Source organism: Lolium rigidum, chromosome 4, assembly GCF_022539505.1.
Source record: "Lolium rigidum isolate FL_2022 chromosome 4, APGP_CSIRO_Lrig_0.1, whole genome shotgun sequence".
Lineage (NCBI taxonomy): Eukaryota > Viridiplantae > Streptophyta > Magnoliopsida > Poales > Poaceae > Lolium > Lolium rigidum.
Window position 1 is genome coordinate 185,070,492 of NC_061511.1, and position 15,910 is coordinate 185,086,401.

At 42.6% G+C, this 15,910-nt stretch overlaps 3 protein-coding genes across 3 annotated transcripts; all 3 read left to right on the forward strand.

Moving 5' to 3' along the window:
- The first annotated feature begins 145 nt into the window (after positions 1-145).
- On the forward strand, positions 146-3,962 carry LOC124706585 (probable manganese-transporting ATPase PDR2). Its single transcript, XM_047238245.1, has 4 exons — positions 146-317; positions 993-1,104; positions 1,194-1,310; positions 2,570-3,962. The coding sequence occupies exons 1-4, from the start codon at positions 172-174 to the stop codon at positions 3,635-3,637; spliced, it is 1,443 nt and encodes a 480-aa protein (XP_047094201.1). The 5' UTR covers positions 146-171; the 3' UTR covers positions 3,638-3,962.
- A 1,933-nt stretch (positions 3,963-5,895) lies between these two features.
- On the forward strand, positions 5,896-8,909 carry LOC124706586 (BI1-like protein). Its single transcript, XM_047238246.1, has 4 exons — positions 5,896-6,265; positions 7,990-8,103; positions 8,183-8,340; positions 8,452-8,909. The coding sequence occupies exons 1-4, from the start codon at positions 5,956-5,958 to the stop codon at positions 8,656-8,658; spliced, it is 789 nt and encodes a 262-aa protein (XP_047094202.1). The 5' UTR covers positions 5,896-5,955; the 3' UTR covers positions 8,659-8,909.
- Positions 8,910-12,114: 3,205 nt separating this feature from the next.
- On the forward strand, positions 12,115-12,528 carry LOC124706587 (histone H3.2). Its single transcript, XM_047238247.1, has one exon. The coding sequence runs from the start codon at positions 12,118-12,120 to the stop codon at positions 12,526-12,528; it is 411 nt and encodes a 136-aa protein (XP_047094203.1). The 5' UTR covers positions 12,115-12,117.
- Positions 12,529-15,910: the final 3,382 nt, after the last annotated feature.

Genomic DNA, 15,910 nt, shown 5'->3' on the forward strand with positions numbered 1-15,910 from the left:
GTAATATAACCAGTACACACAATCACACAAGTGCCTCTGTACTGGTCATTATGTTGCCCAAGGCTTACGTACTTTCTGATTTATTAGTAGCAAAAACCTGTGAAGAACTGCAATAATCTTATTATGTTTTGTTTGATTGAAGTGCTCACCACTTTCCTGATGTGTTAGGTTATGATCACTGGGGACCAATCGTTGACTGCTTGCCATGTTGCTAGCCAAGTAAATATTTGTTCCAAGCCGGTTCTAATTTTAACACGGATGAAGACTAGTGGATTTGAGTGGGTATCCCCTGATGAAACTGACAGAGCTCCATACAGGTAATTATTTTTTATGCAATGGCTTACACTGTGATAGAGTGCTTAGTTATCGTAACCAGTTTTCTATAATTTGTAAATTAGTACTCAGGCAGAGATTCTTGCTATTCAGAGTTATCACGTCTTTCCACAGAAAGATACAGATTGCTAGTTTTCTGCTAAGACCTATGTTTCATGCCTTGGTGTTACAAGGCAGATCATATTCTTTATTAGAAAAAAAAACAAAAAAGAAGGATCTTTTGATTTCCTGTTTAGGACGTGCATATCCAACCAAAATGATGCCAAATTTGAGAAATATGTAACAAAGTCAAACGATATGTCCCAATAAACATATGACTGGGTGCTATGCAACAAAGTCTTCATGACTCCATCTTCCTTATTGTGAGAACTATGTGGTGCATATAAGTTTTTTTAGAAGTCAAATGATGTAAAGTTTGACCAAGTATGTAGAAAAACATGTCAACATGTACAATACCAAATCAATACCATTGGATTGATCATGATGTATATTTTCATATGGTATACATTTGGTATTGTAGGTATAGATAATTTTCTCAATAAACTTGTCAAACTTTACAGCGTTTGACTTCAGAAAAACTTATATATGCACTACATTGTGGCAAGGAGGGAGTATCTTGTTTGGTGACATTTCTCATGCCTTGCATTATTATTTTGTAGAGCTGAGGAGGTTAAAGAGTTATCAGAATCGCATGATCTTTGCATTAGTGGTGACTGTTTTGAAATGTTACAAAGAACTGAAGCTGTCCTCCAAGTCATTCCTCATGTCAAGGTAAGTGAGAACACAGATCTTCTCAAACATGAATGCCCTTGTTTGCATGTTTGATGACTCCTATAACTAACTACATGTCATTGTTTCAGGTTTTTGCACGTGTTGCTCCAGAACAAAAAGAACTTGTACTAACAACATTTAAGACTGTTGGGAGGGTGACACTGATGTGTGGAGATGGAACCAATGATGTTGGTGCACTGAAACAGGTCAGTACCTGGCTTAAATCCTGTTTAATATGTTCATATTCTTCATTATTATTTAATGTGCATGATTGTGCTCATTATTAAATAATTGGCATGATGACTGCATGAATAAGTCGCAGCTATGACTAACTCATGCCAATGATTGACTTGATTTTGAACATAGCTGTGATCTCAATCTGATATGCTTATTACGACATTGTCTTTTATGCATATATTCCCTTCCCTATGATTCATAGAAAGGAAGCTGAGTATGAAACTCATACTAGTGATTGACTTTATCTTTAACTTGTCTGGTGATGCTGGTCTGATATCTGTTACTACAACTATCTTTTATGTATACATGCTCATTCCACACAAAAACAATTAGTCATGCACTCATTAGATTAGATTATTTGCCGAAAACATGTTTTGGCTTCTACATCATGGAAGCTGAATGAATGAATCACATAAAATGGAATCACTGAATCTAAAACACTGAAACATTTTTGTTTTGGTTGTGTCTTGGTTAGCCAAGTTTAACTGTACTACCCCAGCCCATTAGTGGTTGGAGTAACTACTAAGTGTTAGTTGTAAATTTGCTTCCATTTGGGACTTGAGGACCAAAAAAGAAAAGAAACATTGTTACGAAATGTCCATTTAGTGAGAAACCTTATGAAAAGAGCACTGAATTTAATTTTTTGTGTGGTTCTGACTGCAAGTTGTAATGCACTTAATGCTTATCTATGGGACTAATACTTGACATGAAAAGGTGCCATGGTACTATTATTTCCTATCTGCTTGTAAAATTGAATTGAACAGTTTTGCACTTATTTGAATTGGCGGGGTATGAGAAGCGTAGCATATTGAACATATAGGACACACTTGAGCCACAAGCACTCCATTTGATTGTTTTTTAGTAGGTTGACCTATACTAGCCCGACATTTGATTCCCTCTGCGATTATTGTGTAATATATAGTTCTGCAAGCTCGGTTTTAATCCACTCAAGAGTTCTTTGATAAATTTCTGGACTTGGGGCAGTCCTATCTACCTTTTCTGTTAGCTATTATTTTTCTTCTACTGATTCTTTAAAGTTGCCAATGAAACATAGGATACCTCCGTCTAAACATAGGTGTCTTAGTTTTGTCTAGATACAGATGTACTTAGACACACTTTATTTATAGATACATCCGTATCTAGAAAAAATTGAGACACCTATTTTTAGACGGAGGGAGTATGTTTTACACCTTATGACAATATATGATTGAAAATTCTAAATTTTCAGGCACATGTTGGCATAGCTCTGTTAAATGCAGAACCGGCACAGAAAGCTGACTCGAAATCTCAGTCATCCAAACTTGATAGCAAATCAGGGAAGTTGAAAAAACCGAAACCTGCTAACGAGTCATCATCACAATTGGTTCCACCAGCCAGCAGTTCCACTAAAGCATCCAGCAGCCGCCCCTTGACTGCCGCTGAGAAACAGCGAGAAAAGTTGCAGAAGATGTTAGATGAAATGAAAGAAGAAGGTGATGGCCGAGCACCGGTTGTACAGCTTGGTGATGCTTCCATGGCCTCACCTTTCACAGCAAAGCATGCCTCTGTTGCCCCCACGCTTGATATTATCCGCCAGGGGAGAAGCACCCTAGTCACTACACTCCAGATGTTCAAGATTCTTGGACTCAACTGCCTTGCAACAGCATACGTTCTGAGTGTAATGTACTTGGATGGTGTCAAACTGGGTGATGTTCAAGCTACTATTAGTGGTGTCTTCACTGCGGCTTTCTTCCTCTTCATTTCCCATGCTCGTCCACTTCAAGCACTGTCTGCAGAGCGCCCTCATCCTAACATCTTCTGTGCATATGTCTTCCTTTCCATTCTTGGTCAGTTTGCCATGCACTTGTTCTTTTTGATGTCAGCTGTCAACGAAGCAGCCAAGTATATGCCAGAGGAATGCATTGAGCCTGATTCGGAGTTCCATCCAAACCTTGTCAACACAGTTTCATACATGGTGAACATGATGATCCAAGTGGCGACATTTGCTGTGAACTATATGGGCCACCCATTTAACCAGAGCATATCTGAGAACAAGCCTTTCAAGTATGCCCTCTATGCGGCTGTTGCTTTCTTCACAGTGATCACATCGGATATGTTCAGGGATCTGAATGACTATATGAAGCTTGAACCCTTGCCTGAAGGAATGAGGGGCAAACTGATGCTCTGGGCTATGCTTATGTTCTGTGGTTGTTATGGATGGGAGCGGTTTTTGCGATGGCAATTCCCAGGCAAGATGCCAGCGTGGGAGAAGCGGCAGAAACAGGCAGTTGCAAACCAAGACAAAAAGCAGGCATAGGATCTTGTATTTTCCCCCCTTCACATCTCCACTGCCATTTCTCATTTGGCAACGATCTTGTCACTAGTGAACTGATCATGGTTGCACTCTAATATGTAGTTTAGGAGAATTTTGTCAGACTCTTTAAGCCCTATTTGTAGGAGGGTAGTCACTCAACATACATGCCTGGTATGGAGGGTCAGATTTTTCAGGTTCCATACCTTCTGCTAATGATGACATGAATATGGATGAACATACCATTGAACACACCAATGGTTTATGAGTTATCTGCTGTTATACCATTGAACACACCAATGATTTTATGAGTTATCTGCTGTTTGAGTTATTTGATATGTCTTTCAACACATTCTATGTCGAGTTATTCTTACCTGCTACTGTATGCAAGAATCCTGCCATGCCACAAGTTTGGCATCTGCAACTACTTGTCCAATCAACCAATTTTGTCAGATGCGATGCAATTTCACCGCGTGGCAGGTATACTTTTATGTTAGTTTGCTATCTTGTGTATTTCATGGGTGCTGGAATTGCGTTTGCTGAGTTGATTTGGGCGAATTACTGTCGTATTTTTGTTGTTTGAAAACCAACTGTTTGCTTACCGTCTTTTTTATGGACATCAACGGGATCGATAACTTAGCTGATGTCTGCTAAGTTGCGATCGACCGGATCGGTGGCGCGCGGCCTAACGGCGGGTCAGTGGCTCGTACAACCGCACCCATTTTCGCGTCAACTTCATCGCTGAGAGCTTGGGATTTGACCCGAAAGTCCACGGTCAACCAGTTCTCTGCATCTACCGGGTCCATGGACTTGTCCACCTGCACCCTGATTCTACTCTCCCCTCCCTAAATGCTACGCCCACCTGGCAATCCTCCGTTTCAGAGATAATAGACCTGCAGCATTTGCTCTAGTGGTTAGTTTCACGCGAGCAAACGGCCTTCACAAGAAAAGAATAGCAAACTTAAGTACGGATTGGAGAGTTACCATGTGTTATTTTTCTTAAAGGAGAATTCCAACGAGAAGGGCACGAGGTTGGGAATATAGGTATCTGGAGTATCAATTTCACCAGAGAGAAATTTATCCATATTTTCTATTTCTTATAATGTTCATTCAAACATACTTCAAAAATAATGTCGATCAGTCCCAGACGTGTAGCCTCTGAAGTCATGAATGCCATCATAAGGGGTCTGTTTTGTAAAATAATATTGAGTACACTATATTCTTTCTTTTTGCAAATGAGTACAATATAGTAGTATACACATATACACACACATAATCACATAAAAAACTAGCTAGAGCAGAAGGGGAGATGCCACCCTGCCATAGTCATAAAGTTGGGGCGAGTCCCCGAACTCGGGTGCATGTTGTACCTTTTGGCCACGAGAGAGTTCTCCGAATCGTATCATAAATTACTAACGGCATAAATGTGGAATTGCATGACATCATTCTTTCATTTCACATCTCTTGCTTTCTGGCTGCATTTCGTCGTTAGAGGATCTAGTGACAAGGCTATGGCTCGAAAGAGAAAGGGAATGCTAGGTATTGCGAGGCTATGATTAACTCTTGAGGTAGGAGTAGGAGTACCTATTTTTTTGTTTTTTGTTTTGTTTTGAGAAACACATTACAAACGTAGACGCTCACATACACGCGCATACACTCACCCCTATGAATGCACACACGCACAGCCTACCCCTATGAGCACCTTCGAAAGACTGAGCCGGCGGATTGGATCCTAAAATTGACGAAGTCACCACATGCGCCTCGCTGTTGACGGGAACGTCGCCTCCCACTGAATGAATATTTCGTCTTTATGAGACACACATATATCAAATCCGGGGTTTGAACTCTGGTGGGTTATGGGTACAACCACCCTCCTAAACCACCCAATCTCAGGTTACCTTGTTATGTGCTGGCTTGCTCCTCAGATTCATTAATTTAACATTACAATGATGTAGAGCCATTATTGTCCATATCACCATTTACCTTATGCGCACTCATACACACACCAACATGAATTTTGTACCATACCAACCCATCTAGGTTCAGTTAAGTTCATAAAACACCATGCGACAAATGGTATGCACACAATTTTTCATGTTCTACGGGTACGCAAAATTGGCCCCACACGTCAGATGCCAGAAAAAAAATGTTTGGCACCATCCGAGTACGCCTAGCGCTATTGGGCAGATATACACATAACCCCATTTTCTCTCCGAAAAAAAACAAGAAAAATCTATATATCCCAAAGTCCCCCAATTCGTCCCACATCGACCACCAAACCGCGTCCCAACCGAAATTCCCCAATCCCCCACCCAGAGAACGAGATGGCGTCGGCGTCGGAGATGCAGCCGCTAGCGCCGTCGGGGTACCGCCGGGCGCCGGAGATGAAGGAGAAGGTGGAGGCGTCGTTCGTGGACCTGGAGGCGGGCAACGGGGAGACGCTCTACCCGGGGATCTCGCGCGGCGAGAACGCCCTCCGCTGGGGCTTCATCCGCAAGGTCTACGGCATCCTCTGCGCGCAGCTGCTCCTCACCACCGTCGTCTCCGCCGTCACCGTCTTCCACCCCACCCTCAACGCCACGCTATCCTCCAACCCGGTCCTCGCGCTCCTGCTTGCCGTCGTCCCCTTCATCTGTAAGTGCTCTAGTCTGCTCACCCATCTGATTGGCCTCATCCTGGGTGCTTTATGTGGGTCCTTCTGTGTTGAATCTGGAAATATCGAGGAATTCGTTGACCCCACCCTAATTAAGGGTTCGCTTGACCCGTCGGTTGAATCTGATGTTTTGTTGTCAAGTAGGATACCCAGATCTAGCTAGTTCGTGATGGAATAGCTTGATTCTGTGGATTTTGGTTACACTGTGTGATTTTTTGCTATTGAAATGCGAGTTGGGATGGAGCCGATCGTAATCAGTAAGCAATGAATCCATCGTAATATTCATCCAATAAGTAAAATTGCTGAATTTTTTTACATGCCCTTAATAATAATATCATATGTGGATTTAGTTTGATTGTATTTGTGTGTGGCGAGATTATATGCAGCCATGGTTTATTTGCACAACATGTGACTTGAAGATATCAGAGTTTCTTCAGACAACAGAGTAATGTGTAGTTGAGTCTGGAGTGTAGCCGGCACGACATAGCTGGACCGCTGTTCTAAGTGGAGGTTGTCTTATGACCTTGATGGTGGCCACTACTCAAGGCAGCTGCTGTATGAATTCACATCAAATGCCAAGGTCTAGTAGGACTTGATAGGAGTTTAGCGTGCCTTCGGTGCAATAAGGGCCTTCATAGCGGTCAAAATCATTTTTATTCAATTTTTTTACTTCCTTGATAAAACATACATATTAGCTTCGCCAACAAGCTAATTGGCTGAACAAAAGGAGAGAGTGTTTGACACTTTTGACTCAAATGAAAGTGAGGAGGGGACCTTGTTACTTGACTATGGTTCTGATAGTGTTGGCCCTGTTGGAAGTGAGAGCAACTAGAAACTAAGAATAGTTTTAGTTTACAAGTTTGTTTTGATAGTTTGCGTGGATACGATGCAAGTAGAGCTAGTCTTGTATAGTTGTATTTAATGGACTGCAATAAAATCGGCTCTAACTTACCTGATATTGCTCCATTTTTTGTGGTGTTATAGTGGTTGCCGGTTGCTATGTGATATCACTTATTGTTCAGCCGCCTAGTTTCTTTCAGCATTTGAAAGTTCAAGCTAGTGGTAACAAAACCCTTAGCAAGGTCCAAACAAGCTGTTATTCATTTAGAACTCATTTGCCCACTGTGTATTTCTCCCAAATTCTATATTGCCCACAAATATTATATTTGTAAGTTACTAAGCCACTTTCAGTAATAGCACTTCAAGTTCAAGGTGTGGTGGTCTCTCACTAACCAACTTTGGTCTTAGATACATAAGTTGTGAACATTCTTTTGTTTATATTTTTTCTGTTCTGAGCAAACTGATTTCTGGTAAAGTTTCCATTATCGAATAGTAAGTTATTTATGCTAGCTGAATTATATGTTTCTGTTTTTGTACTGGTCAAATAGACACATATATGATAATTTCTTCATGATTAGTTCAGTAGGATATGGAGAAACAATTCAGCAGAAGTCTCAAGTCTCAGGCCAGAGAGTGCAAGATAATAAAATTCTTCCCGTGTTAATGTGATCATGTCTACTTTAGTGTTTCTAACAGGCAGCAACATCAATTAATTATACTTAACCACTCTCACCCCCCCTCCCCCTGAACCCTCTTTTGAGTTCTGAGAGAATCGATCGGAAGGCAGTTCATTGCTGTTATTTCCTATCAGAAAGCCAAACCAATATTCTGTACCTGACAGCAAATTTTGTGATATTTATTGCAGTGATGATCCCATTGTATCACTACCAGCACAGGCACCCGCACAACTTGGTTTTCCTGGGCTTGTTCACTCTATGCTTGAGCTTCAGCATCGGCGTGGCATGTGCAAACACTGAAGGTTTGTTCTTGTAAAGTTGCCTTCATTGTTTTGTTGCATTATAGACTAGTTTCCTTATTTGTTCATTTGCATATTCCAGGAACAATTGTGCTCCAGGCATTGGTACTGACATCAGCTGTGGTCGTCTCCCTGACTGCATATACATTCTGGGCCTCAAAGAAGGGCAAGGAATTTGGTTATCTTGGACCATTCTTGTTTTCTGCTCTTACTATCCTTGTCATAACAAGCTTTATCCAGGTAACGTGCATGATGAACTTTGGAAAGAGCATTTAACCGACTCGTGGAAAAGAATCAAGTTGAGCACTCTACTAGTTGGTAACCCTTGTGCCGCAAAATGTTGCGTTGCAGGTTTTCTTCCCATTTGGACCTGCATCGAATGTCCTGATCGGCGGGTTTGGAGCTCTAGTCTTCTCAGGCTTCATCATCTACGACACCGAGAACTTGATCAAGCGCCACTCTTATGACGAGTACATCTGGGCGTCTGTTGAGCTTTACCTCGACATCCTCAACCTGTTCCTCACCATCCTACAGATGCTCAAGCAAAATGATAACTAACTGGTCCCCATCTGAAGCCCCAAGAGCTTGTGCCATCTAGGGCAGGCCCCATCCTTTATCGAGTCTTTTGAACTGCAATCTATATGTAACTCGTAAGACTTCCTAATGCGTTTTGCCATCATCCATTGTGAGGCTGGTGCTGAAGTGCAACAGATGTATAGGTGTTCCAGCGTGAGTTTCGGTGTCTTTTGCCAACATATGAACGACTGTGCCATGGTGCCAATAATTGCTATGTCTTGTCGTTTATACTACGTGTTACTTGTCCCCTTGTTATTGTACTTGGTGAGAATTAGCATAATGTTGGAAGTTTATGCAAGAATGCGAGATCATCAATGTGGCACATGTTTCCTTTAGATGAATGAACGTGTGGGTCTAGTGCCGAAGTGTTGTAGTGGCCAGGCTACAGTATGACGAGCTGAACAAACTGCCCTTGAACGCACTCACAAAAACGAAACAAAAAAAGACTGCCCTACAAGAGTGGCGTTTTGTAGACCGAGCTACATGTAGCTCTTTATTTTCTAACATTCAAAATTTGTATTGCATTTTTTTATAAAAAAATCGAAATAAAATTCTAGAGGTAACCAATGTCCAATGCTACAATGAAGTAAAATCTCAATACAAACTGATTTAAATTCTAGGCTACATAAAATTGATAAATTCTGAGAAACTTTATAGTATTAAAATGTGCATTATTCACTATAAAATTTGTCAGAAATTATCATTTTTGTGTAGCCTAGAATATGAAGCAATTTGTATTGAGATTTTACACCATTATAGTATACATCTTTGGCTATCTCTAGAATTTTATTTCAAATTTTTTAAAGCTTTGAAACATGAATTCCGAATGTTTCAAATAAAGAGCTACCTCAGCCTACGTTTGAAGTTTTCCTACCCTACAAGAGGTGGAATTTTTTTTTTGAGAACCCTGCTACTCTTTATTTAGAAACTGACAAGTTCACGGGAATACATAAATCAGCAGGAGGCTGTAGAAGCTAGATCCTCCGCCCAACAACTACTTTAACACTACTACGAGCAAGACGGTGTGCCTCGTCAAGGGGGTTCTAGATTCATGTTTGAACGACGCTACCAAGAAGAGGCGCGTTGTCTCCAAAATCTCCCTTGTGATTGCGCCATATTCTCCTCGGTAATACAAGTTCAGGTTATTGACAACCCCAAGGCAGTCTGTGGCCACACAAACCCGATGAAGATGCAGGTCCTGAGCGCCATTGCTTCTAGGGCCTCCGGGGTATGTGGATGCTGGAGTGCAAGGGCCGAGGCCCCCAGGAAAGCACCAGAGTGGCTACGACAAACCACTGCCAAGGCTCCCTCTCCTCCGTTCTTCGCCGTTGCTGTATCAACATTCAGTTTTGCATATCCAACCGGCGGCAGTATCCATCTTGGTACTTGACCAACATTATGTTGCTTCTCCTTGTTGCATGGAGGGATTGGAGATTGTGCCAGATCGTCCAAGAACCTCCGAACAAAGAGAATAGTTGAGAGCGGGCTCTGATGCTCACCGTCATGGATCAGCCGACGACGAGCATACCAAATAGCCCACATAAGAGACTTCTCCACCCTCTTGATCATGTCCTCCGAGGCCTTACCCGCCAAGACACAAGCAAATTCCTTGCCATAACCAGTTATCTATTAGAAGGATAAGAAGGAAGAAAGCCGTAACAAGGGAAGTTTCCGAGGCTTATTTGTTGGACTCTTTTTAGGTTGTCTCGTTCTTTTAGTGGGTCTCCTTTGCAATGTTGTGCTTTTGGGTTGTCGGTTCTAGTTGGTTTAGAGGTTCTTTTGGTGGTGTTCTCTCGTATGTGTGCTCTTGGCCATGTTGTTGTAGGTTTTCGCTCGGTTTTCTCCTAGAAACTGAGCACTCTCTTCTTAATTAATAGATGGGGCAAAGCTTTTGCCTCCGTTTCAAAAAAAAAAAAACCCACATTGTCACTACCAGCTCCACAAAAGAGGAATGATCCAAAGTCTCGAGCATCGAGAATAACCATTGTTTTGCTGACGGCTCTTCAGACGCACACATATGTTCAGTGAGCTCCTCATTTGCTAGTGCCCAAACACACCTCGCCATTGAGCAGTCGAGCAAAGAATGTCTTGAAGAATCAACAGTTCCACGTACTGAACAGTTTGACGAATCAGACATGTTTCGCTGATAATGGACATCACTGGTCGGAAGATATTGATGGGCAAGTCTCCATAAGAACACTCTAAGTTTTGAGGGAACCTGCGTCTTCCATAGCTTTTGCCAAGATTTTTTCTCTCTCTGTTGGCCTGAGCCAGCCGGGGAGCTCCTACTTACCGAGCTGGTCGGTGGCAGCAACCCACCGCACACCCTCCAGGGCGTATATGGGCTCGGCCCATTAAGCGGATCGTCCGCAGACTTCAGGCGGGAGGCACTGGGCCGGCCCAGTAACATTTCTCTCCTTTCTTTCTTTTTTCTTCTGCTATTTTATTTGTGTTTTGCTGAATATGAACAAAATTTGAATCTAAACTTTCTGAAAATTTGAACAAATTCAGAGTCTGAATTTTTTTCGAATTTCAATATTTTCGCATTTGAAATATTTTGAACAGATTTCAAATTTGAACAGATTTCAAATTTGAACGGTTTTCAAATTTGAACGGTTTTCAGATTTGAACGGTTTTGAAATTTGAACATTTTTGAATTTAAACATTTTATTTATATTTTCGCATTTGAATTTTTTTGAACAAATTTCAAATTTGAACGGTTTTTCAAATTTGAACGGTTTTTCAGATTTGAACGGATTTCAAATTTAAACATTTTTAAATTTAAACATTTTCTCAGTTTGAACAATTTATAAAAATTATAATTTTCGAATTTGAAAAAATATAAACAAAACCGAAAACAGAAAAAAGAAAAGAAAAACAGAAAAAGAAACCAGAAAAGGAAAAAAGAAAAGGAAAAACGAACAGCTAAACAGACATAAATGGGCCTGGCCCATACCCGACCAGGGGTGTGCGGTGGCCGGTAGCCACCGAGCTGATCGGTGTATAGGTTTTCCCGCCAGCCGACTGGAAATGTGCGACCCAGAATTGCCGTGTCTGGATCCCGGCCACTACGGCCCATGTATGGCCAGCCCTCTCAGAACCCAAGAGACGCCCTCGCAGCCCACGGCAACCTTGGCTACAAACAGCCGTAGCCAACCAATCAGAACGCACGAACGCCCACGCCACGGATCACTCCCCACGACGCGCGTGCCTCACCTGCACTAAATCGTAGCCGTCCACTGCTCCCGAATCCAACGCACCAAACTCACCTCTCCACCTCCCAAAACCAAAACCGCCAAAAATCCAAATTTTCACCAGACTCGCGCGCCGCCGCCGCCGCTCTTTAAAACGACCGCCGATCCCCATCCTCTTCCTCATCCCACATCCCGCCGTCAGCTCTCTCACCGGCGACGCCTACTAGCCCCTCCAGCCACTCTCCCGATGGCCCGCACGAAGCAGACGGCGAGGAAGTCCACGGGCGGCAAGGCGCCGCGGAAGCAGCTGGCGACCAAGGCGGCGCGCAAGTCGGCCCCGGCGACCGGCGGCGTGAAGAAGCCGCACCGCTTCAGGCCCGGCACCGTCGCGCTGCGCGAGATCCGCAAGTACCAGAAGAGCACGGAGCTGCTCATCCGCAAGCTGCCCTTCCAGCGCCTCGTGCGCGAGATCGCGCAGGACTTCAAGACGGACCTGCGGTTCCAGAGCTCCGCCGTCTCCGCGCTGCAGGAGGCCGCTGAGGCGTACCTCGTGGGCCTGTTCGAGGATACGAATCTCTGCGCCATCCACGCCAAGCGCGTCACCATCATGCCCAAGGACATCCAGCTCGCGCGCCGCATCAGGGGCGAGAGGGCATAGAGCGGCTTGAGGGGCTCCTTTTCCTTGCGTCGGATCTGGAGGTGTAGGGATGTGTTGGTAGTTTGTTCTTGGTGGCCTGTCGTATGTGGTAGTAGTATGATTTCCTTGTTCGTGCTGGTGTAACCATCTTGTAACCATAATATCAATGGGGAAATCTGTTCTTGAACATCTGTGCCGTCCTTTTGTTATTTCAGCAAATTATATTGTTTGTTCACCCCACTGGATCGAGTTATCACGGAGAACGTTTTCGAAATTGCTTTGGTTTCAGCTTCACTGATGTCGTGGTGCCACCGAATCTGAAAATGTCGTTTCTATGCTCCAGTCCGTGTTGCTGAACCTGCCTGGGTTCCTCATAATGTTCTTGAACACCAATGACCGTTTTGTGATCTCAGCATATGGTTTGGTTTCTCCAATTTGGTAACTCTGCTGAAACCGTTGTCCAAATTGCTTGGGATTTCAGCCTGTTTATCTCTTTGCTCTGCATTTTTGGGCATCCTCTGAATCTGAACAGGACGTTCAGCATGATCCACGGCTCCAGTTCTGCTCCCTGTATCCTGCTCACGTGCTGTATAATACCAGAGCTGCCCTGGCACCTCAACTTGAACGATGCCTTCTTCCTTATGTTGCCCCAAACCATTCATTTCAGGCTGCTGCATGTATCACACACTTCAGTGTGCCCTTAGTCGCTTAGGTCAGGCATACGTGCAAAGGAAGGGAATGCAATTATGTGAGCGTTAGCGGTCCATCAGGATACGTCGGGAAATGACATAGCCAGTGCTGACGAGACATGTAGGATTGGTAAGCATGGCTTACTGGGCTTAAGGATTACCACTGTGGAGCTGCCTGGTGGAATTCGGTCATGGCAATCGATAACAACAGGAAGTTCTCTACTGGGCAGATAGGCAAACAAAATATGCAGGGGGCAAACTCTAATGGGAAACCTTGTTGCTAGAGGCTACAGCACACATAAACTGGGGTTAAATCATCTTTTACTTAGATTTCTTGAAGTTCCATTTTGGTACTGAAATGCTCCTTAGAAGTATATCTGATTCAGTTCGACTACAAAAAATACACAATTGTTTTAGTCGAAAAAAATAGTAATGTTTAAACACATGAGCTCATTTGAACTAACCAAATTATGTACTATTCTTTTGGAGAGAAGATTAGGCTGGGCATAAGAGATTTGTACTTGTAGGACCTGAATTTTATTACACACAGCAATACACGATTGGTCCCGACGATGGATTGCCCTTTAGTTTAGTACATAAGTCACCATATTTTCAGGTGATGGTTATGCTCTTAATTTTACTAGTAAAGTTACCACTTGAAACTAGTTGAAACTACTTCTTTTAGAGAGAAGATACTACAATTGATCATAGCAAGAAGACAGAGAAAGGTATATAAAGGGAAATATCGTAGTATCTTCAATTGTGCATGACTAAAAAGACAAAATAATTTATCATATACAGAGCAGACATAGGAACAGATCAGTAATCTGAGCACTCTTTTCTCTATTCAAATTTTACAGTTAGTGTCATTTCGCTTACATTTTGTATTTTAAAATTCCCAAAGGTATTCAGTGGCATGATCCAGATTATCATTTTTCTTTACACGACCAGGTTTATCACAGAAGACACATAGAGTGAATCAGGCTTGTATTTCTTATTTCTATCGTTCAATCAATATAGTTTTGGCGTAGATGCAATATGTGAAAATGTAGTAATTTTGCATAGATGCTCCATCCTTCAATCTTCATAATCCCACATGTCAAGACACCAGTTTTGAAACAATTGAAGGTTCTATTATTGCAGAAGCTAAAAAAAGAGATATATTCGCAAAAAGAAAACTAAATATGTATTGTTGACAGGGCAGAACTGGGCCCTGAGCTGCCCGGGCTACAGCCTGGACCGTGGCCCATTCTGTACAACTATTCCTCTTATTAATCTCGCAGAGGTTATGGACCTCAATTACCTTAGCCAGTGTCTTCGGCCAACCTGACCACGCCTAGAATTACTAGCCCACCAAAGCCGATGTATCCGATGCTCAAAAAGAAAAAAAACCCTAATGTATCCGGTGGCATAATAACACCATAATTATACTTTCTCATGTCATTTCACTTTTATACGACTATGTTTACTAGAAATACTCTGTTTTTTATGTGAACCAAATAGGTAAGTTCGGAGGATGCAATAGTGGTTGGCTGCCATCTCACTTCGTCATTATGCCATTAATATCTCCGCGCTCTACGAGCTGTTTTTCGTTTTTCTTTCTTGTTGAGCATGTTTTTTGTTGTTGCGTTAGCGCTTTCTTGTTTCCAAACTCTTGTATGGTCATGGTGGATGATTTTTTCCAAGCGATCCTCAAAGATCGATTTTCATTACCCACCGATAATGAAAAACATGTTGCCAGAGGTTTTTGCCATATTTACAACCATCATCGAAACAGGAACCAGAAGCACCGTCTAACTAAGGGCTATAACAAAAGAAAAGCACGTGGCTGGAACACCGCAAGCTACAACTAGTGTTCGGCGAGAATAGGAACTAAGAAGTTTTCCTCCTGCTGCATCAGGATGAGCTATAGCAACCAAAACGATCAACACGAAGAGTCACGGAACTGCTAACGGCAAAACGAAAAGCTCCACATTTGCAAGCATTAGGTACCTAGGTGAAGAGTCTCACGCTCCCAGATCATCTGTATCTTCATTATCACCGTCGATCTCCATATCTCCTTCCAAGCGATTCGTCAGCCGATGCACCCCACTTGTATCTGCATTCCTTCTGATGTCAGGTCTCAGGGCAAGATTGAGAAGTGCATCAACACCTTGTTGGAGTTGCACAATATCGGCTGCAGAGTGTAAACCTGCCCAATATTTCATAAAAGCCACAGATTGACAAATGAGATCAACATGATTTTTAAGGATTTTTCTCGAAACAAGCTTTGTTACGCGTTTTCCCCCAACAGATGGCAGCCATGCCAGCGATCTGGACATTGCGGCTAGCCTGAGAGTACTGAGCTATCCACCAAAAGAATTGTGCAAAAGATGCATGGCGAGTCTGTGCACCAACAACAGTTCCCACCATGCTCCAGACATATTTAGCTGCAGGGCAAGAGAAGAAAAGATGCAGAATGGTTTCATGGGTGGAACAAAATTGGCAGAGAGGATCTCCTTTTCAAAAAGTTGTCTTTTGTAGCTATAGCATTGTGCCAGATTAGCCACAACCAAAATTTAATTTTCAGCGGAATTTTACTCTTCCATAGGTGCCTGAAAGATATCTATCTGTTCCATTCTTGCACAAATGTTTGTACAAACTTTTAACAGGGAATTGACCACTTTTTGTCCATTTCCATCTTGGCATGTCCACTGAATAATTCAACGTCCCCT